The following is a 21291-nucleotide window of genomic DNA, read 5'->3' as shown; positions in this document are numbered from 1 at the left end:
TAAAAAAGGGATTATGAGGGGGGGGGAGTGTTCGTGATAGATGTTGGGACCAACGTTTGGAGCCGTGCTAAACACTAGCAACTTTACTTGGGTTCATAGAAACGGAAGCGAGTCCCAGCTCTTCCAGGAGAATGTGGTGGCTCTCAAAAGAGCCTTTGGGGTAATGACGAGGTGCAAGCGGGTGCGGGGGGGGCAACGAAGTAGCAGGTGCTGCTTCACGCTCTTTCCCCGCGGATGCGCCTGGCGAGCTGGATGTCTTTGGGCATGATGGTGACCCGCTTGGCGTGGATGGCGCACAGGTTCGTGTCTTCGAACAGACCCACCAGGTAAGCCTCGCTCGCCTCCTGAAGAGCCATCACCGCAGAGCTCTGGAAGCGAAGGTCCGTCTTGAAGTCCTGCGCGATCTCGCGCACCAGGCGCTGGAAGGGCAGCTTGCGGATCAGAAGCTCAGTAGACTTCTGGTACCGCCGGATCTCGCGCAGCGCCACCGTGCCCGGACGGTAGCGGTGAGGCTTCTTCACGCCACCCGTGGCCGGAGCGCTTTTACGCGCAGCCTTCGTGGCCAGCTGCTTCCGCGGCGCTTTGCCACCGGTGGACTTACGGGCGGTCTGCTTGGTCCGAGCCATTCTCTCGCCAGCAGCAAACAAACAAGACAAACCTCGCCTAAGAGTGAAATGAATGAGCAAAGTGAGCGGGATCGCTGATATTTATAGCAACCTCCTCTTGACCTGATTGGTTGAAAGAGCCAAGATACATATTTTTCAAGTTGCTGAGCTACACCATGATTGGGCAAAAGCTGCTCCTCTTCTATTCGTCAGAGGTTTTTTTCGTCATTCATTCTTTTGGAGCTAATGATACTTTGTTTCAATGATCTCGTTTCTGTAGCGAAAATGCATTAGAAGATTGAGCGGCGCTGAGCTTTTTGTAACTTATAACACTTAGGGAACAGGTCGTGAGATCCACATTATGTATCTTTTTAAGCGAGGCTTCCCCGAACTGCTGTGGTGGTGAATATTAATTAAAGAGGGGCTCTGTGTGGCTTCTCCTAGTCAGGAAAGAACGATTCAGGAACATTCGAGCACTTTGGCATCTGTGTGTCTCGATAGAGGAGTGCGCCTCCGGGGTTGTTGGGGTCGGATGTTATTCTGAAGTGAGGGCTGGGAAAAGAAAGCAGTTAATACTAGAACGTCATTTTAATAAATCATTTCCTCCACTCGGCTATTATTTAAAGCGGGAAATTAAAGTGGCACCAACAGATAAATTGCCTCGCCACTTCAGTCTCGCTATTACTCCTGGAGCTGATACCCACTTACCGAGTGGTACGTAAAAAATTGCCCCTGTTAAACGCAAAATGCACAAGCCTGAATGGAACAATTTTTCTGTATGAATTGCATATAATTTGGCCTGCTAATCGCATCTTTTACTGAGGCTCCAAGCATACCCAAATAACGTGAAATAAGAGAGCTACCGGTATCTGATTAGTCAGATTCAAACCCTCGCGGTTTGATTGGTGAAGAAGCCGAGCTACTATGACGAGTGCGCTGACGGAAAGGGGCGTTGTGAAATCAGAACACGCCCCCTTTGTGCTGGTTTCACTCAGGTCGGGCTCAGTGCTATATATACCCGTGCCGCTGTTCCCGCAGAATCATTCATTTTTTCTTCTTCTGAGGGGCTGAGACTTGCTTAAGCAGAGATGTCTGGTCGCGGAAAGGGTGGCAAAGGCCTTGGAAAGGGGGGAGCCAAGCGGCATCGCAAAGTGCTTCGCGATAACATCCAGGGCATCACCAAGCCTGCTATCCGCCGCTTGGCTCGCCGTGGAGGCGTGAAGCGTATTTCTGGCTTGATCTACGAAGAGACCCGAGGCGTCCTGAAAGTGTTTCTGGAGAACGTGATTCGCGATGCTGTGACCTACACTGAGCACGCCAAGAGGAAGACTGTGACTGCCATGGACGTCGTCTATGCTCTGAAGCGCCAAGGCCGTACTCTGTACGGTTTTGGTGGCTAAATTTTTCGAAACCCTTCATACACTTAAGAACCCAAAAGGCCCTTATAAGGGCCACCCACGCTTTCATAAAAAGAGCTGCGCTCGCTTGGATCTTAAAAAAGCAACGTTGTGATAAAAAATGGATGTGTTGCGAATTTTCGGTAGCAATGTAGCCGTGTGCTTGCCTAAGGAAACATGATTACAGCTTTTGATATTTTCCTGTTACATTCGCGCTACTTTTGTAACGGCCGACTGAGTTTTCCTATTAAAACTAAAAGGTGGAGCTTTTGAGCTTCCTATTTTCTGGGTTAATTAAATAAAATCCCCACTCCTGGTTTCCTGCCTTGCTTTGTTTAATTTTAAGCCCCATGTATAACGCTAATAAAGGAGTAATGCTGGTCGCCATTTCCTTTCAAGGCTGCTTTTGTAGCAAATCTCTCAGCTGCTTTCCCCCAGACCTACGCGTCTGCAAATAGGTTTTCCGCTTTCATGTAAAGAAGTTCTGCATCCTGCCTCGTGTGTTTCTTAACGCCCCTTTTAACGCGTGATTTAACCGTCGGTTTAGCTATAATGCAAATTGGGGAGTGGGAGGAGCGTTTAAACATCCATGAACAAAGAAACCAGAAGTGACATAGCAAAAAAAGCGGGATTTCTAGTAGCTATCCAATTGCAGAGCAGCGCAGGAAATTTAGACTGGGCCACTCCTACGCGTCACTAATCACGTGACTTCATTCTTATCTCTCCCCCCCCCTTCCGTGCTGACGGCGCAGGTGCAAAGAGTCGCTTTGTATGCTGGGCGGAGCATATAATAAAGTAATTGAGCTGGCCCCTTAACTCTGGAAAAAAATGTTATAAAATATTGTGGGCAAATAATGTACAGGTAGCTTGTTGGTGTCTTAGGACAGGTGAGAGGTTGCTGAGCAATACCTTTTCATGAATACCAGTTATTGAAATCAGATAGACAAAGCTGTGGAATTCATCAGAACTCTTTATCAATACAAAACTGAAGGAGGGGATGCAGTTGGGGATGATGGGAACCAGCAGAAACACCATCCCTGTGTGCAATAATAGTTTTTCAAGGGAACAGGGATATTATGCACCCAGGCAGATGGGTGTTGTTGTAATAATAATAATAATAATAATAATAATAATAATATCATTCAACCAGAGATGGGAAATTTGTGGCCCTCCAGATGTTGATGGACTACAACTCACATCATTTTTGGTCAGGCCACCTGGGGCTAATGAGAGTAGAAGCCCAGCAACATCTAGAGCAGGGGTCACCAAACTAAGGCCAGGGGGCCGGATGCGGCCCAATAGCCTTCTAAATCCAGCCCGTGGACGGTTCAGGAATCAGCATGTTTTTACATGAGTAGAATGTGTTCTTTTATTTAAAATGCATCTCTGGTTATTTGTGGGGCATAGGAATTCATATTTTTTTTCCAAAATATAGTCTGTGCCCCCCCAAGGTCTGAGGGACAGTGGACCGGCCCCCTGCTGAAAAAGTTTGCTGACCCCTGATCTAGAGGGCCACAAATTCCCTGTTCCTTTTGTTAGGCCATGCTCAGCATCAAAAGTTTTAAAGGCTGCACTTCCAGCATAGAACGAGCAGAAGTGCTATCCCTTCCAAAAAAAAAAAAAAAATTTGAAGTCAGCTGTTAACACAGTTTTCTCATGCACACACACACAGAACCTATTAAAGTTAGAGAGCAAAAGTAAAGAGAAATACCAGTAAATTGTATATTGATTTTTAGCTGGTTACACTAGGACAGGCATCCCCAAACTGCGGCCCTCCAGATGTTTTGGCCTACAAGTCCCATGATCCCTAGCTAACAGGACCAGTGGTCGGGGAAGATGGGAATTGTAGTCCAAAACATCTGGAGGGCCGAAGTTTGGGGATGCCTGTACTAGGACCTAGGTATATAAATATATTTGTTTGTGTATAGTGGTTTGGTTTGAGCAGCAATAAAAATAGTAGCAGAGCCATGCCTGTTTACTTTCACAGCAGATTCTTAGAGATAAGAGAAACAAAATGGACACTTTTTTTTTGGTGATGCTTGATTCCAAAATACACCTAATAGATGTTGGTGGGGGGAAATGGAAGTTGATTAGATGTGTTTGTTGTTATTACATCAACAAGCTCTGTTCATGCACCTAGAATAATGTCAGTGAGCATCAAGTGTGTAGAGGAGGAAGCTATGGCTGCATCCCACCAGCAAACTCCCCACCCCTGCTTCCTGAGGATAAAATGGAGAGCAACCCATGCTTACCACATTGAATTCCTTGGAGGAAAGGTGGGGTAGACAAGAGAATAAAAAATAATAATCAATGGTGACAGGGGCTGATGGAACACAACCATTTCTTTGGTGCCGGGGGTTGGGAACATCCCTGCCCCACACAGTTTATATGCCTGTGAAAATCTTATTGATTACATGAGGAGGGCAGTTCACAAAGTACAGTATAAAAGGGCAAGTCTGCCCCTCACGCTGCAATGATCGGAGAGCATGTCCCAGCTGTGGTTTCTAGCCCATCAGCCCCAGCTGATGAAGTGACTCAACTCTGCAGAGGCAAAATGTTGGCATAACAGGTAAGCACACAACAGAGTTGTAAATCACTTGTGCCACCGAGAAGGTGAGGGGGGAGTGTGTGTTTGGTTAATGTATTAGGTAAAGGTAAAGGGGCCCCTGACCATCAGGTCCAGTCGTGTCCGACTGGGGTTGCGGCGCTCATCTCGCTCTATAGGCCGAGGAAGCCAGCGTTTGTCCGCAGACAGCTTCTGGGTCATGTGGCCAGCATGACAAAGCTGCTTCTGGCGAACTGGAGCAGCGCACAGAAACGCCATTTACCTTCCCGCCGGAGCGGTCCCTATTTATCTACTTGCACTTTGATGTGCTTTCGAACTGCTAGGTGGGCAGGAGCTGGGACTGAGCAATGGGAGCTCACCCCGTTGCAGGGATTCGAACCGCCGACCTTCTGATCAGCAAGCCCTAGACTCTGTGGTTTAACCCACAGCGCAACCTGGGTCCCTCCAGGTTAATGTATTACTCATCCTCTAAAGCAGTGGGCAGCACATTTAGCTGTCAGAGGGCCATACTTCTTTGTGGGCAGCCCACTGGGGGCCACATGCAAGAGATGGGTTGGGGCAGAATTAAAAATGGAGCAATAGGTGTGGCTTACCTTCTAGGCTACCTTCTAGCCATGCAAATGTCAGAAGATCCTACAAACGCACACACTAACAAGCATCTCCCTCCATGCAAGCAAGTTTTATCCATTCCAACAGGGCAAAAGCACAAAGAGTGTGGGTGGGTAGGGGGCTGCCCTAGTGACCAATGTGGCCTGGGGAAAGTCCCTAGGGTTGGTCGGAGACCTGAAGAGCTGCATTTGACCCCACACCAGTGTAGGGGATTATTAACTTTACATTTTAATTAACAATTTAATGGATTTCAATACATTATATATTGCCTTGTCGAATCATAGAGTTGGAAGGAATGCTGGGGCTCTTTAAGTGCAACCCCCTGCAATGCAGGACTATGCAGCTCTCTATTACCGGGATAGAATCTGCAACCTTGACATTATCAGCATCACACTCTTAACATTGAGATGGTACCGCACCCGCACCCACCTTTTTGGCTCTGCTGAAATACTGGTACTAGGAACTTTAGGCTCCTCTCCAAATTTTTTAATTCCTCCTCTTTACCACAAAATCTTTTTTACTATAGTACATTATATTGTTTCCCCCCTCTTCCATCTCCATATTTTGTGTTCCTTTTCTTAAAACATGGACCACTTTTTTCTGCTGAAAGGTTGAGGAAAAAATCCTTTTTTGGGGGGGGGATATACTCTTGTCAGTTTGATATGAATTACCTCGACGATATAATAGGAATTAAATGTGACACTGACAGGTACTATAATTAGGGAGCAATCCTAGCTCCACTTAACAAGGGAGTAATTTCCATGGAGCTAGTTGGGGTCCGTCACCCCCTTCTGAGTGTGCTTAGATTATGCAGCTCTAATAAAATTAATGTTAAGGTTATGCATGTTGAATAACGAGGGAGAATCCTCACCGGAGGGAATTCCTCCTTGTGCTAGGATTCCTCAGCACAACACAGGAGCCGTGAGCGTTCTTTCCGTGTGTACATTACATAGCTGCCAAGTTATCCCTTTTTTTAAGGGATTTTCCCTTATGCTGAATAGGCTTCCTCGCGAGAAAAGGGAAAACTTGGCAGCTATGGTACAGTATCTGTGAAAAGTTGCGTGACATGACTGGGTGTTTACTGCTAGAAAGCGAGAGGCGGCCTGGAGGGCCCTCACTCCGGAGAACAAAGACGTGAGAGAAGGAGGATGAGCCAATCGGAAAGCTTTGCCATCACTGGTCCAACCAGGGCAGAGCCCGGGATATTCAAACTTTTTCAACGGCTGCGTTGCGGACCTCAGCCAATAGGACCACGAGGATTCGGCTATAAATAGCCGCCAGCCCAGCCGCTGCCTTCATAGTTCCGAGCTGCTGCAGAGAGCTTGAGTTTGTTGCTGACTTCCTTGGAGAGATGGCCAGGACCAAGCAGACCGCCCGTAAGTCCACCGGTGGCAAAGCGCCGCGGAAGCAGCTGGCCACGAAGGCTGCGCGTAAAAGCGCTCCGGCCACGGGTGGCGTGAAGAAGCCTCACCGCTACCGTCCGGGCACGGTGGCGCTGCGCGAGATCCGGCGGTACCAGAAGTCTACTGAGCTTCTGATCCGCAAGCTGCCCTTCCAGCGCCTGGTGCGCGAGATCGCGCAGGACTTCAAGACGGACCTTCGCTTCCAGAGCTCTGCGGTGATGGCTCTTCAGGAGGCGAGCGAGGCTTACCTGGTGGGTCTGTTCGAAGACACGAACCTGTGCGCCATCCACGCCAAGCGGGTCACCATCATGCCCAAAGACATCCAGCTCGCCAGGCGCATCCGCGGGGAAAGGGCTTAAAAAAACTATATTCCAGTTTATTTCGACAAACTCGTAACAACCCAAAGGCTCTTTTAAGAGCCACCCACTCCTTCACTTAAAAGAGCTGGTCGCAGCTGCACCAATTTTATCGAGGAAAAATCTGATGTCTGTTAATACTGTCCAAAATACATAACTGGCTATCCGTGGTATGGGTTCAATATGCAGTTGTGTCTGTAAAAAAAGCTTTTTTAGAAGTTAAAGTAATGGCTACGAGCGCTACGATTTCAAGCTCGTGTGGAGTACCCCTATGCGCGATCATTTTGAGGAAGGACAAAAAGTGGAAAAAGATTGGGGGGGGGGGAGGGAGAGAAATATGGCAAAGGAGGAGAGCTCACTACTGTTGTAAATGTTAAGGTTATATATATATATTGTTCATAAACATGTACATGAATGTACAGCCACATGTCTGAAACAGCACAGGAAGACAGGCCTGACTGACACCATTTTGACTCTGACCAGAATCACACACACATTTGCACATGACTATCAACGGGAGCTCACCCTTTAACGGGGATTCAAACCGCCAACCTTCTGATCACTACCCTCGAGTTTCCTGATTATACGGAGTCAAGCACTGGATTTACAATTTCATGCAGGAGATTTCTGCGAAAATTTTAGGATTAGTGCTGAATGGCGCAAGCGCGCACGCGTCGAAACAAACGAACAAAATCCAGTAGCACCTTAAGAGACCAAAGAAAAGGCCAGGGGTGTCTACACCCCTGGAACTCGTACACCAAACTTTACTCGCGAAACTGTTGGCCGCTCTTCTGAACCATTAAAATGCCCCAAATTCAGGCTTAGCTTGCCAACATAGGAATAGGCACAGGAGTAATCCCGCTCACGCAAAGTACAGTAATGCCTTGTAAAACCAAGAACCCCAAACCATACTGCTAAGGAGGCGAACCACTCAACCCTGTGCATAGCTGCTTCGAAGTGCAGGCGCAAACTAGGGTGCGAGCAGGGATTGCAGCGTCCCTTTGTTTATATTAGTGGGCGGGTGGGCAGGGGGTGGGGCAGATCTGACTTTCCAAACTGCCAAGTAGGGAAAATCTCCGGTGACGCTGGAGCAGCGTAACGTCAGCTCTTTCCGGGTGAGAAAGTGGGTGGCTCTTAAAAGAGCCTTTGGGATGGCGAGGGCTGAGGCAGGCAGGCAGGCAGGGCGGGCGCGGCGCCTCTTCACTTCTTCTTGGGCGCAGCCTTCTTGGGCTTGGCCACTCTGGCCTTGGGCGTCTTTGGCTTCGCTTTGGCCTTGGCCTTGACGGCCTTTGCCTTGGCGGGGCTCTTGGCCGCCGCCTTCTTGGGCTTGGCGGCCTTGGCCTTCTTGGGGCTCTTGGCCGCCGCTTTCTTGGCGCCCGCTGCCGGCTTCTTGGCGCCCGCCGCCTTCTTGGGGCTCTTCTTGGCGGCCGGCTTCTTGGGCTTCTTGGCCGAGCCGGAAGCGGGCTTCTTGGGCGCCACCTTCTTGCTGCGGACGGCGGCCGCTGCCGGCTTCTTCTTCTTGGCCCCGGTCGCAGCCTTGTCCTTGGTGGTCTCGTGCAGCTGTTTCTTGTTGAGCTTGAAGGAGCCCGAGGCGCCCGTGCCTTTGGTCTGCACCAAGGTGCCTTTGCTCACGAGGCTCTTGAGGCCCAGCTTGATGCGGCTGTTGTTCTTGTCCACGTCGTAGCCGGCGGCCGCCAGCGCCTTCTTGAGCGCCGCCAGGGACACCCCGTTGCGCTCCTTGGACGCGGCCACCGCCTTGGTCAGCAGCTCCGTCACGCTGGGGCCAGACGCCTTGCGCGGCTTGGCGGCTCCCGCGGGCTTCTTGGCTTTCTTGGCAGGCGCCTTGGCGGCGGGCGCCGCGGCCACCGGTGCTTCGGGAACAGTCTCCGACATGATCGTCTCCGCTCTCCGCTTGTGCTGGTGCTGAAGGAGAAGGAAGCGGCGGGCTGCTGGCTAGAACCTCTCGGAACCGAAAAGTAAAGTCTGAAGTGCAGCCCCGGAGCTGCCTGCTATTTATAGGGGCGGAGCTGCGCGCTGATTGGTGCGCTCGCAGACCCCGCGCTCTCCTCCGCAGACAGAAATGGCTCCTGTCCCCGTTGCAACTTTGTGTTTCTTGAGTGCCACAAAACGGCCCAAATCGCTGCGTCCCCGCCTCGCAGCGCGCCGGGCCCCGGGCGAAACGGACCCGGGGGAGCCTCTCTCTCCGAGCCCGGCCGCCTCGGGTCCCGGGGAGGCGGCGCGCCAGGGAAAAGCAGGCAGAAGCGCGGCCGAGTCTCGCTCGGCGCGCCTGGCGCCTGGAAATCTTGGCCTTTTTCGGCTAAATTAAAAACTTCTCGTGGCGATCGGGGGCCGGAGAAACGCGCCGGGCCAATCTCGGGGGGGTCTGCGCCCCGCTGGTGGGGGACCCGGCGACTCCGGGGTGGCCGTTTGAGCGCAAAAGCGCTTCGAGTTGTGGCAAGTAACACATTCGTTCATTCACTTTGGGCCCAGAGAGAAGTTGCCTCGCACAGAAAAGCCCTCAGTTTTAGGCGTAGAAACAATATTTATTTATTTCTCTCACTCCTTTTCATGGCCTGACAATATATATTGATCCTAACATATAGTTATGAAACCACCCGTGGCATTTTATGGCGCTAGCATTCTCCCTGCCACACTAATGGGTGCTGGAGGCTTTTAAGTGCCTACGGACTGGCTCTCCGTCTGGAAAGTATATTATGCCTTCTTTTCACTCCATTCTGCAAAGTTTCATTTGTATATAATGTGGTTGCAATGAGACAGCCTGATTTCTGACCCAGATACGTAATTGGGAAATTGCAATAGCAATTTATTAAATGCCAATAGAGCATATCCTGATCAAAGGGCACTGGAGGAGGAAGGGAGTGTGGATTTCACAAAACTCAGTGGTTGAATACAATCCTCTTGAAATTTTAACAATGGCAGAACAATCTGAAATGGCTGGAAGGAGTCACTTTCAGTTCTCCCCTTATCGCTTTATAAATTTATAAAGTTGCCATCATACTTTTAAGAAGCCCATTGGGTGCAACCTGACTTGGTGCTAAATCTATATATATAAAAATGTAGGCATTGTGTGCACAGAGGTCACAACCTTTCTCCGTAACCGCTGAACCGTAATGTAACAAATTTGGCCACAACAATCCATGCCCTTCAGTGAGGGATCTGGCATAAATATTTTTCAAAAAAAAATTTCCCCCCAAAAGCAAACCTTTCATACCTAAAATAATGATTAAACACACACAAAAAGTGGCACCCAAATTAGACGTCACCAGCAGAAGCTCTAAAGACTCCAGCAGCATCCAATAGAAAGGCAGGTCTCCCACTGCTGCCTCCAAGTGGAGGTAGAGGCCTGCCTGGGGGGTGGGGGAGCCGATTAGGGGGCAGGGATAGGGTGGGGGTGACACAGGGATGAAACCTGCCCTCTCCACAGTATCTCGCCTAGGCTTTGCAGACCAGGCTGAGTGGATTTAGGGGGCTGCCTGGGTGGGGGGGCCCGAATAGGTTGCAGCATAGAATCAACTGCATATGGGCACAGGGCCGTGCCTTTGGGTAGAATAAATGTTATTTTACATAACACACGTGGGTAGGGGAGTCAGGGTTGGGACAGGGCAAAATTTTACAGAACATACGCATTGGGGGAATGATTGTGTGCAAAATGAACGGGTCACAGGGATAACCTGGAGGGGGGGTTGGACGGAGGAGAGGAGGGAAATCACAGGGGTAAGGGGGAGGAGAGGGGGGAAATCACAGGAATAAGCTGGTGGGTTGGGGGAAGAGGGGGCATAATAGGTCATGGATCAGGACAGAGTTGGGGGATTCACAGGGATGAGGGAGGGGGATGAGGGGGCAATCACAGGGATAAGCTGGGGGGGTGAGGAGTGGGGGAATCACAGGGATACGTCATGGATCGGCACAGGGTAGGGGAAATCACACAAATAACCCACAGCAATTCATAGCACGGCCAGCTAGTAAACGTATATAGGAGTGCACTAGTGAAGGGTGCTCGTACATTTTCTCCATCTCAAAATTCTCCTCTGTGACACCAACTTTCAAAGTCATATAAAGCAAAGGAATGTGATGCCCCAGCAGACCACTGGTCAGTTTTCAGTGTACCACTAGGTAACAGCTGCTGTTTGCTGTGATTTCTGCCAATGAATGGACCAGGGCTTGATTTTTCAAGGAGTGTCTACATATAAATGTAGTGTCTGCATACCGCACAATTGTGCTCATTTCACACGCTAGCAAGGTTATGCTTAAAATTCTACAAGGCAGGCTTAAGCAGTATGTGGACTGAGAACTCCCAGAAGTGCAGGCTGGATTTCGAAGGGGCAGAGGAACCAGAGACTAAATTGCAAACATGCGCTGGATTATGGAGAAAGCTAGAAAGGAGTTCCAGAAAAACACCTACTTCTGCTTCATTGACTACGCAAAAACATTTGACAGTGTCGACCACAGCAAACTATGGCAAGTTCTTAAAGAAATGGGAGTGCCTGATCACCTCATCTGTCTCCTGAGAAATCTCTATGTGGGACAAGAAGCTACAGTTAGAACTGGATATGGAACAACTAATTGGTTCAAAATTAGGAAAGGAGTACGACAAGGCTGTATATTGTCTCCCTGCTTATTTAACTTATATGCAGAATTCATCATGCGAAAGGCTGGACTGGATGAATCCCAAACCGGAATTAAGATTGCCGGAAGAAATATCAACAACCACCGATATGCAAATGACAAAACCTTGATGGCAGAAAGTGAGGAGGAATTAAAGAACCTTTTAATGAAGGTGAAAGAGGAGAGCACAAAATATGGTCTGAACCTCAACATCAAAAAAACTAAGATCACGGCCACTGGTCCCATCACTTCCTGGCAAATAGAAGGGGAATAAATGGAGGCAGTGAGAAATTTTACTTTCTTGGGTTCCATGATCACTGCAGATGGTGATAGCAGTCACAAAATTAATAGACGCCTGCTTCTTGGGAGAAAAGCAATGAAAAACCTAGACAGCATCTTAAAAAGCAGAGACATCACCTTGCCGACAAAGGTCCGTATAGTTAAAGCTATGGTTTTCCCAGTAGTGATGTATGGAAGTGAGAGCTGGACCATTAAGAAGGCTGATTGCTGAGAATTGATGCTTTTGAATTATGGTGCTGGAGGAGACACTTGAGAGTCCCATGGACTACAAGAAGATCAAACCTATCCATTCTGAAGGGAATCAGCCCTGAGTGCTCACTGGAAGGACAGTTCCTGAAGCTGAGGCTCCAATACAGGCATCCCCAAACTTCGGCCCTCCAGATATTTTGGACTACAATTCCCATCATCCCTGACCACTGGTCCTGTTAGCTACAGATCATGGGAGTTGTAGGCCAAAACATCTGAAGGCCCGCAGTTTGGGGATGCCTGCTCCAATACTTTGGCCACCTCATGAGAAGAGAAGTCTCCCTGGAAAATACCTTGATGTTGAGAAAGACTGAGGGCACAAGGAGAAGGGGACAAGATGTTTGGACAGTGTTCTCAAGGCTACCAACATGAGTGTGACCAAACTGCAGGAGGCAGTGGAACACAGGAGTGCCTGGCGTGCTCTGGTCCATGTGGTCACGAAGAGTCAGACACGACTAAACGACTAAACAACAACAACAACAACAACAACAACAACAACAACAACAACAGGACTGTACTGGTGATCGATTCTTGTACATGTTCTCCATCAGTTTTCAGTGGAGCACTAGGTATCATCTGCTGTTTGCTATGATTTCTGCCAATAAGTGGACTAGGGCTTGATTTTGCCAGGAGTGTGGACGCAACACGTTCTGATGCCAGATCCAAGTATCCTGAGCTGCTCAGTTTGTGGGGGGGGGGTTTTAGGCTGCACACATGCAAAAAAAATAATGCACGTGGCTCCCTGCAAAGAATCTGGGAACTGTAGTTTGTTTAGAGCGTTTGGAGCTGTAGCCCTATGAGGGTGAACCACAGTTCCCACAATTACTTGCGTGAAGCCATCAGTGCCAGATGAAGCGATTCCACCACATATGCATGGGCATAGGCAGGGGGCAGGAGGGGGCAGCTGCCCCCCAGAAGCAAAAAATTAATTTATTTTACAGACCATAACCAGCACTTTCCCCCTCCAAAAACTGAAGTGGAAAGGGCTTTGCTTTAGCAAGAGCAGCTCAGTCTCCGCTTGTTGGGGGGGGGGAACACAGCTGTAACAAAAACACATCAAATAAATAAAGCAAAGTGGCTACCAGTAGTTAAGCAGTTAAGACAATGGAGCAGATATCCCCAGGCAAGATGTGATAGCTCACCACTTCACCCTATTGTTCTTCAGTGGGAGTTGTTAATGAGCATTCAGGGATCACATTAAGAGTTCTATTGGCAATTTAATGAGGGTGTAGAGGATTCAATTTGACTAACGTGGCTCTGCAAGGCTAAAAGGAAGTGAATAAGAAAGGGGGGGCTGTAGCTTTTGATAGACACAGTGATGTTTATAAAAAGCAGTGGTGTTCCAGTCTGCCCCTCCTCCTGCATCTGTATACTGCAAATCAGGGGTGGCCACCTCCCAAGAGACTCTGATCTACTCACAGAGTTAAAAACTGGGAGTGATCTACCCCCTTTTGGGGGGTTCAGGTCAAAGCTGTTGAGTTTTTTTAAGGAAGGGAAGCCCTGTTTTTTGGGGTTTAGGTCAAACTTGTTGAGCTTCTTTTAGGAGGGAGGGAGGCCCATTTTTGTTTAGGGCTTCAGGTCATAGTTCAGCTTTTTTTAGGGAGTAGGAAAATTTTGGGTGAGCTTTTTTTAGGGGTGCCAGTGATCTAGCAGTGATCTACCACAGACATCCAGTGATCTACTGGTAGATCACAATCTACCTGTTGGATGTGCCTGCTGTGAATCAAGCAGAGAGAAAGCTGCTTACAAGGCTCCTATACAGGCGTACAGGTATCTTCCTCTTGCTGCAGAGTTCCAGCATCACAGCGTCACCCAGAGGCACCCACAAATATGAGTTATCCCTCTCTCTATTTCTTCCTTCCTTCCCTCCCTCTTCCATCCTTAATAAAATACCGGGGGGGGGGCAGATAGGCCCCACATAGAAAGCCCATCAACATTTACCAGTAATCGGGGGGGGAGGCCCCTAGGCCCCTAAGAGTTGGCTGCTATGCCTAGGAGTAGGAAAATTCAAGAAAGCAGAATGATGCATATACTATGGTAATATATCAATAGAATCAGGCCGGAAGAGACCAGGAGGGTCATCTAGTCCAACCCCCTGCAATGCAGGAATTTTTTTCTAAGGTAGGGCTTGAACCCATGACATGGATGAAATATTATGCCTTGCCTCGCCCTCGCTCGCCCTGCCACCCCCTCTCGCCTGCCCGACCCTCTCCTCCTCTCCAGCCAAGCAGGGTAGCCGCCGATGCTGCCAGAAGCACAAGGTGGCCGCCGCCGCCGCTGCCACGATGTCGTCGGGCCCGCTGGCCCTGTAGTCCCGCCCACATTCCCACTTTGTGGCCCCTCCCACCCCATGCCTTGGCCCCGCCCCTGAACGACCATGGCTTGCCCCCCCCCTGCACATATGAAGTAGTGTTCCAATAGAATCGCAGCCTCTCCTTTTCTGATTTTAAATAAACAGAGTGGAGTCCAATGCCATCAGTAGCCGTTTTAGAGTGGCTTCTTGTATATTTGCAGACATGGTTTTTAATGGGACTCTGGACAGCAACATTTCCCAGTCATGTTCCTCTATCCAAATACCTCAGTCGCTCTCCCAAACCAGTGTCAGTCCATGGGATGAATGAGCCACATTCTATACTGGCGATGCTTATCATCAAAGCAAAGGCCAGGTGATCCAAAATAGGAGTTAAAGGTAAGGAACCTCGAAGTGGCAAAATGAACTGTCACAGCCAAATAAAAAGACCATATCAAGACTTTACAAATTATTATTGGAATGGGAATTGAAGGAAGACGTAATAAAAGAAATAACAATTAAGTGGTCACAGGATTTGGGCAAAACAATCTATTTAGAAAGGTGGGGAAAGCTATGGAGCCAAGATATTAATTTCACAGCTTGCTACGCAATTAAGGAGAACATTATGAAGATGGGATACCGCTGGTACACTGCGCCTGTGAAATTAGTGAAGATTAATTTAAAAATATTCAAATTTATGTTGGAGGTGTAAAGAGGAGGTAGGCACCCTATACCACATGTGGTGGGGATGTAAGATAATTAAACAATTGTGGATTAAAATTCACGAAGAATTCAAAAAAATCTTTAAAAGAACAATTCATAAAAAACCAGAAGCCTATTTGCTGGGGTTGGTAACAGAGGACATTCCCAAGGGAGAAAAAAGAATATATTTCTTTACGGAACAGCAGCAGCAGCAAGGATATTGGTGGCAAGTCATTGGAAAACAGGATTACTACCAGAAATATCGGAATGGAGATCTAAGCTGTATGAGTACATGGCATGGCAAAATTAACAGCAATAAGAAGGGGGGGGCGCTCTATTCAAAAACTGAAGGAAGAATGGAAAGTTGTAGAAGTGTATATGGCAAAATATGGAAAAGAAAATTAAATAAGTGTGAACAGAAATGAGTAATGCTCGCAAGGAGAAAAATGTAAAATAGAAAGGGAAACTGTATTAATTATAACACATATAATGCAACAGAAAACTTGCGGTATATGCCAGATCAAAAGAGATCGTGCATGGGTTAGGGAAGTTAGGAGGGGGGGGGAGAGACTAGTAAGGGAGGAGGGATAGGGTGGGGGGGGAAGATTAGGTTGAGATAAAGTGGCAGTATTTGGATTAGTTCTTTTTCATTCTCATTTATCAATGGCTGTATATTATTTTGTGGACTATCCTGCTATTCTGTTTATTTTGTTTACTTTGTTATATTTATTATATTTGTTTACTTTGTTATATTTTGGGATATTTTGGAGCATTTTGTAAAATCATAAGAACCGCAATAAAATAAAGTGAAATTCAAAAAAAAAAAAGGAGTTAAAGGTGATGGCAAATGAGCTAAGTGCAACTGCCATTCACACCGTATTCATAAGTTCTGCTGTAGAAGCAGATTACCTATTTTGCTAATGCCCATGATGTTTTTAGGAAAGATAAGGCATGAAAAGAGGGTTGTGAGGATTCCATTTTGACTGATAGATTTAAAGATGAGTTATTAATCACATGTGTCAACAATTTTATTTGCAAAACCTCATAATGCAGCTTAAGATGTGGGGCACCAAGAACTCCCTTAGTTCTCGGTCGATACAGGGCTACACAGTTCACCCTGCTTCTTTTACCTCCTGAAATAAAAATATTAATAATCAGATGTTGCCATCAATCCAATTGAGGACAAGGTATGGGCAGTTTCAGAAGGAAAAGTAGACATTTAGGAAGCATTCACATCTTCACTGCTGCAATTCGGCCTAACCAACTTAAATTTAAATGGTTCCAAGAGCAGAGCTCATCTGTGGTCTTTTTATGGAGATTCCCTAAACACCTTCCTTTGGTATAATTGCACCAAGATACCTAAATATTCCATATAACAATTTGGGATGGTATCTTTGAGTCCCCTCCAAGCATGCAGTTTTGTATTTGTGGTGTGGGATTCTGTAGCAGAAGGCAATCAGGCTAGTCCTTTTAACCTTTTAAGCACCGCTTAATCAAGTACAGTGGTACCTTAGTTCTCAAACACCTTAGTACTCAAATGCTTGGTTCCCAAATGCCGAAAACCCAGAAGTAAGTGTTCCGGGTTTTGGAATGTTAGTCAGAAGGTGAACGTCCGATGCAGTTATCAGCTATTGCTTCCAGGGCGCTTTCACGAATTAGAAGCTGCACCTTGGTTTTCGAACATTTTGGAAATCAAACATACTTCCAGAATGGATCAGGTTTGGCACTTTTGTTTTTGCTATTTATTTTGAGTTTTTGTTTTTGAGGCTTTTTCAGTTAATTTGTTTTTGTGACTGTGTGGAACCCAGTTCAGCTACTGATTGATTGTGTGACTGTGGAAATGGATAAAAAATCCAAACATAAGTGCAGGTAAGATTTTAAAAAAAAAATTCATCATCTACAATACTGTCTTATTTATTTTATAGTGCAGTACATTGATTATTGCCCCTTCATGGATCAATGCCTTGTCGTGGCGAAGGGGCTTGAATAACTCAGAGAAGCTATGAGCTATGCCATGCAGGGCCACCCAAGATGGACAGGTCATAGTGGAGAGTTTTGACTAAACGTGATCCACCTGGAGAAGGAACTGGCAAGCCACTCCAGTATCCCTGCCAAGAAAACTCCATGGACAAAGACAACAGGCATATAAAAGTTAACCTGGAATGTAAGAGGCAGTGCAAGACAGGAGTGCCTGGCGTGCTATGGTCCATGGGGTCACGAAGAGTCGGACACGACTAAACGACTAAACAACAACAACACATTGATTATTGCTTTCATTTTATGGATCAATAGTCTCATTAGATAGTAAAATTCATGTTAAATTGCTGTTTTAGGGGTTGTTTTTAAAAGTCTGGAATGGATTGAGCTGTTTTGCATTACTTTCTATGGGAAAGCGCGGCTTGGTTTTGGAACAGATTAAGTTTGAGAACCAAGGTACCACTGTACAGCTCTGTTGCCATAGAAACAACTAGCAAGTGATACCTCCAGAAGGAGGGGGTAGCAGGGCTATTCTAGGGATGTCATTCTAGGGATAGGAGGGTAGGAGAGCAATAGGTCATGTGAAAAGTCTTTAAGATAATGCAAGGCTATCTTTAAAAAAAAAACACCCAAGAAGCCATTTACTTGGCTGTGCACTGGAGCTTGTTTATCTCACTAGGCTCTTGTGAGGAAAGAGAAATTAATATGTAGCTGATGAATTATATCCCCCTGGGCAAGTGGAAACTTCTCGGTCAAGCGTGGCAGGGCACCCAATTTTTGCTGACTCCCTCCATTCCTCTGCGGTCCCTCTTTGCCATATCCCAAATTACTCTGGAATATTCCCCAATTCTCAGGATCAGCTTTTCTGGGTCAGCATGGCTCCACAGTGGACACCACACACACAACACAAATATATAATATACCTGAAATGTTAAGAACCTTTATAACAAAGGGACCATGACATAAGACATCCAACAAACTACAACTTTCAAAAGAACACACAATATCTAGTTTGTTTGGGTTTGGTTTTTTTGTTTTTTTTGGTTTTTTTAAAAAAAGGGTGTTTCATGAATTTGGGATCACCAACACACAGCCCGGCAAGAATATATTAATGGTTGTTAATCAAAAAACACATCAAGCCGTCTGTGTTCCAGTTTTAAGAACATAAGATCAGCTAGTAGTTTTCTTACATAACATCATTTAGCCCTTTTCGTTCTTGGTGGTGGCTGGGTTCTTTCTGGGTGGGTGTTTGTTTGTTTGAAAGCAAACAAGCTTCTTGCAGGTAGGTAGCCATGTTGGTCTGAGTCGAAGCAAAATAAAAAAATCCCTTCAGCACCTTAAAGATCAACTAAGTTTTTATTTTGGTATGAGCTGAAGAAGTGTGCATGCACACGAAAGCTCATACCAAAATAAAAACTTAGTTGGTCTTTAAGGTGCTACTGAAGGATTTTTTTTTTATTAAGCTTCTTGCAATTTCTGCTGCCATCATGTGGCAGTTTACACTCATTGCAGAAACCCCATTATTTTAACTCATGCGAGATTTTGACTTTCCCGCGCCGCCGAGTAGTTGTGGCGGGGAATTAAACCACGCCCTTCCACCTCGATCTGCTTTTCTTTGTTCTCGGGTCAGCATGGCGGAAGCCAGCGCAGCATTCACATCATAGCTGCCAAGTTCTCCCTTTTTTTAAGGGAAATTCCCTTATGCTGAATAGGCTTCCTCGCGAGAAAAGGGAAAACTTGGCAGCTATGATTCACATCTCACGTTCTTTTATCTACGTAAAAGTAGGTTTAAGCACAGCTGAAGATGGAAGAGAGTGCTTAGGAAGAACCAGAAAAAACCACGACAGAGGGGGGGGGGAGGCTATGTTCCCCAAGCGCAGAAGCACCAATTATTTTCCTGAAAGAAAATGGCGACCGCTTTCACTCTCAGAAGGCGCTCGAGGGTGGAATTGCAAGTACAATGGCACAAGTCACTCGCAGGTAGCAAACAAAGTGGTAGGGTTAAACCTAAGGATTTTTATAGCTGTTTAATGTTACTCTTAACAAAGGAAGTCAATCAGAGGTCCGCTGCAACACTCGCTCGACTCGCTTTTATCAAATCATTTTCATTTACCTGTGAAACGATAATGAAGGTAACAAAGTAACTAGAGATTATGTCCACATGCAATGTATCAATACTAGGTGTATCAATGTATCAAGATTGTGGTTCAGCACTTTTTAAGGAAAAGTGGGTGGCCCTGAAAAGGGCCTTTGGGTTTTTTTGTTTTGTTTTAAAGTTTCCAGGAACGTAGAAACCCCCTTAGCCACCAAAACCGTAGAGAGTACGGCCCTGGCGCTTCAGAGCATAGACGACGTCCATGGCAGTCACGGTCTTCCTCTTGGCGTGCTCAGTGTAGGTCACAGCATCGCGAATCACGTTCTCCAGAAAGACTTTCAGGACGCCTCGGGTCTCTTCGTAGATCAAGCCAGAAATACGCTTCACGCCTCCACGGCGAGCCAAGCGGCGGATAGCAGGCTTGGTGATGCCCTGGATGTTATCGCGAAGCACTTTGCGGTGCCGCTTGGCTCCCCCCTTTCCCAAGCCTTTCCCTCCCTTTCCACGTCCAGACATCTTCTCAGCAGAGCAGAAACCAAACTGTACCGCGAAATGAAAGCTGCCTGCACTTTTATAGCCTGGTATTGGACCAGAGTGGAAACCTGTACGAGAATTATATAGGCTCCGCCTCCCATTTGTTCCCAGCATGTGGAAACGCCCATGAATTCTCAGTAACCAATCAAGAGAACCATGGAAGCTGTCCAATCAGACGTCGTGGAGAAGTATCCAATGAGCTCGAGCCAGGGGGAAGACTTATTCGTGCTTGGTTATTGCGGGCTTAGATTCCAAAAGTGGAGCTCAGCTCAATGAATGGGGCGAATGCAGCCTCAAGTGTGCTTCTTAACAGCTCAGTTGCACCGCATGTGTTCAGTGGGGTTTACAGTCAGGTAAGGATTGCAGCCTAGAGATAGAGGAGCCTACCTTCTCGTCTTCGGCCTGGAAACTCCAAGAAACTACGTGGCTTAATTCTCCCACGTGTCTGACATACAAGCCTGCTAACATGGCAACGAAGCTCCAGCCCCGAACAGGCCGGTGGCGCCGGGATTTTTGCGGGGGAGCGATCCTGAAACAGAAACTTTCCATTTGAAATGAGTCTCCTGCTGCAGGAGTTCTAGCTTGGCCCCGCGACCGCGGGTGCCTGGGGCCGTGGATGTCATGCTGCGTGCATTGCCCTGACCCTGAAATCTGTGTCTGGGTCCCTTCATGGGGAATTTTGTGGGTGCTTGGACACCCAGGGAGCCGGCACCTATGGTCTCCTGTGTGTTTCTAAAACTAGCAATTCGTTTTGCTTAAGGGGAGGAGCGGGTAAAGTGGGTTTTTTAAATTAACCTTATCTCACAAAAGCAGCGACCGCGGTAAACACATACGGAAGAGTGATAGCGGACGGTGGCTGGCTCTCAGCAGCGTCTCCCATTTTACGTGAAGATTTATTGAATATTAAACTCCCCGCGCTGTGATCATTCGGAAGAGAATCCGAGAGATCCTGATGGCCAATCACATCAGGACGCGGGATTTTTTATTTATTTTTTAAGAAACCGTTTCTTCGACATGATTCATTTTGTCTGTGCCCTTCCTTCCAGGCAGACTAGTATAACCGCCCTCCCTTAACAAAGGGGAGCCGTTCCCCAGTCGCCATTTTAGTCTGCGTTTCATCAGTTGTTCCCAATCTTATTCGCTCACACCAGCCTCCCTTACTCGGTTTGGCGTGTTGCACAATCCTGATTGCTGATGGTGGTTTAATACAGTATATTATTGGATGCAAATTTGTTTCCCTCTACATACTTGCAAGTTATTTCCCCCACCCTTAGGGCTTTCACCGCTTTTTTTGGTCAGCCTAGTTTGCTATTGCCAGCCTTCCTTAACCTCGGGTGTTCCAGATACTGTATTTTGGACCACAACTCCTGGCATTCCCTACCATTGGCCATACTGGCTGCTTGGGGCAGAACATTCTAGAGCAGCCCTCCATTTGGTGCCCTCTGTAGTCCATGCTTTGGACTACAACTCCCATCAGCCCAGAAAGCATGTAAGAGTTGTCCAAAACACTCAGAAGCTCAGGCCTGACAAGTGCGCTCTGGAGTTTGGGGCAGGAGTGTTTTCCAGTCCTACCTGCAGAAGCCAA

General features: G+C 47.3%; 4 protein-coding genes across 4 annotated transcripts; 2 read left to right on the top strand and 2 right to left on the bottom strand.

The window, feature by feature from the left end:
• Nucleotides 1-168: 168 nt before the first annotated feature.
• On the bottom strand, nt 169-19732 carry LOC118077862 (histone H3.v1-like). The gene is made up of 3 exons (XM_060281249.1): nt 19380-19732; nt 8141-8859; nt 169-663 (listed from the first exon to the last, which is right to left on the bottom strand). The coding sequence occupies exons 1-3, from the start codon at nt 19686-19688 to the stop codon at nt 216-218; spliced, it is 1476 nt and encodes a 491-aa protein (XP_060137232.1). The 5' UTR covers nt 19689-19732; the 3' UTR covers nt 169-215.
• LOC118095511 (histone H4) lies at nt 1644-2060 on the top strand. The gene has a single exon (XM_035136761.2). It carries the CDS (start codon nt 1694-1696, stop codon nt 2003-2005), a length of 312 nt encoding a protein of 103 aa, XP_034992652.2. The 5' UTR covers nt 1644-1693; the 3' UTR covers nt 2006-2060.
• On the top strand, nt 6487-7003 carry LOC118077861 (histone H3). The gene has a single exon (XM_060281659.1). The coding sequence runs from the start codon at nt 6529-6531 to the stop codon at nt 6937-6939; it is 411 nt and encodes a 136-aa protein (XP_060137642.1). The 5' UTR covers nt 6487-6528; the 3' UTR covers nt 6940-7003.
• On the bottom strand, nt 8050-8943 carry LOC118094421 (histone H1-like). Its single transcript, XM_035134808.2, has one exon. The coding sequence runs from the start codon at nt 8827-8829 to the stop codon at nt 8137-8139; it is 693 nt and encodes a 230-aa protein (XP_034990699.1). The 5' UTR covers nt 8830-8943; the 3' UTR covers nt 8050-8136.
• Nucleotides 19733-21291: the final 1559 nt, after the last annotated feature.

This window comes from Zootoca vivipara, chromosome 13 (genome assembly GCF_963506605.1).
Source record: "Zootoca vivipara chromosome 13, rZooViv1.1, whole genome shotgun sequence".
Taxonomy (NCBI): domain Eukaryota; kingdom Metazoa; phylum Chordata; class Lepidosauria; order Squamata; family Lacertidae; genus Zootoca; species Zootoca vivipara.
This window is presented reverse-complemented; position numbering and strand designations above follow the sequence as displayed.

Coding starts and splice junctions, on each gene's coding strand:
- LOC118095511 (XM_035136761.2), top strand. CDS start 1,694: ATGTCTGGTCGCGGAAAGGGTGGCAAAGGCCTTGGAAAGGGGGGAGCC.
- LOC118077861 (XM_060281659.1), top strand. CDS start 6,529: ATGGCCAGGACCAAGCAGACCGCCCGTAAGTCCACCGGTGGCAAAGCG.
- LOC118094421 (XM_035134808.2), bottom strand. CDS start 8,829: ATGTCGGAGACTGTTCCCGAAGCACCGGTGGCCGCGGCGCCCGCCGCC.
- LOC118077862 (XM_060281249.1), bottom strand. CDS start 19,688: ATGTCTGGACGTGGAAAGGGAGGGAAAGGCTTGGGAAAGGGGGGAGCC. Junction 8,860..19,379: donor CTCTCTACGGTTTTGGTGGC/TAAGGGGGTTTC, acceptor CTTCTCCTTCAG/CACCAGCACAAGCGGAGAGC. Junction 664..8,140: donor AAGGCTGCGCCCAAGAAGAA/GTGAAGAGGCGC, acceptor TTTCACTCTTAG/GCGAGGTTTGTCTTGTTTGT.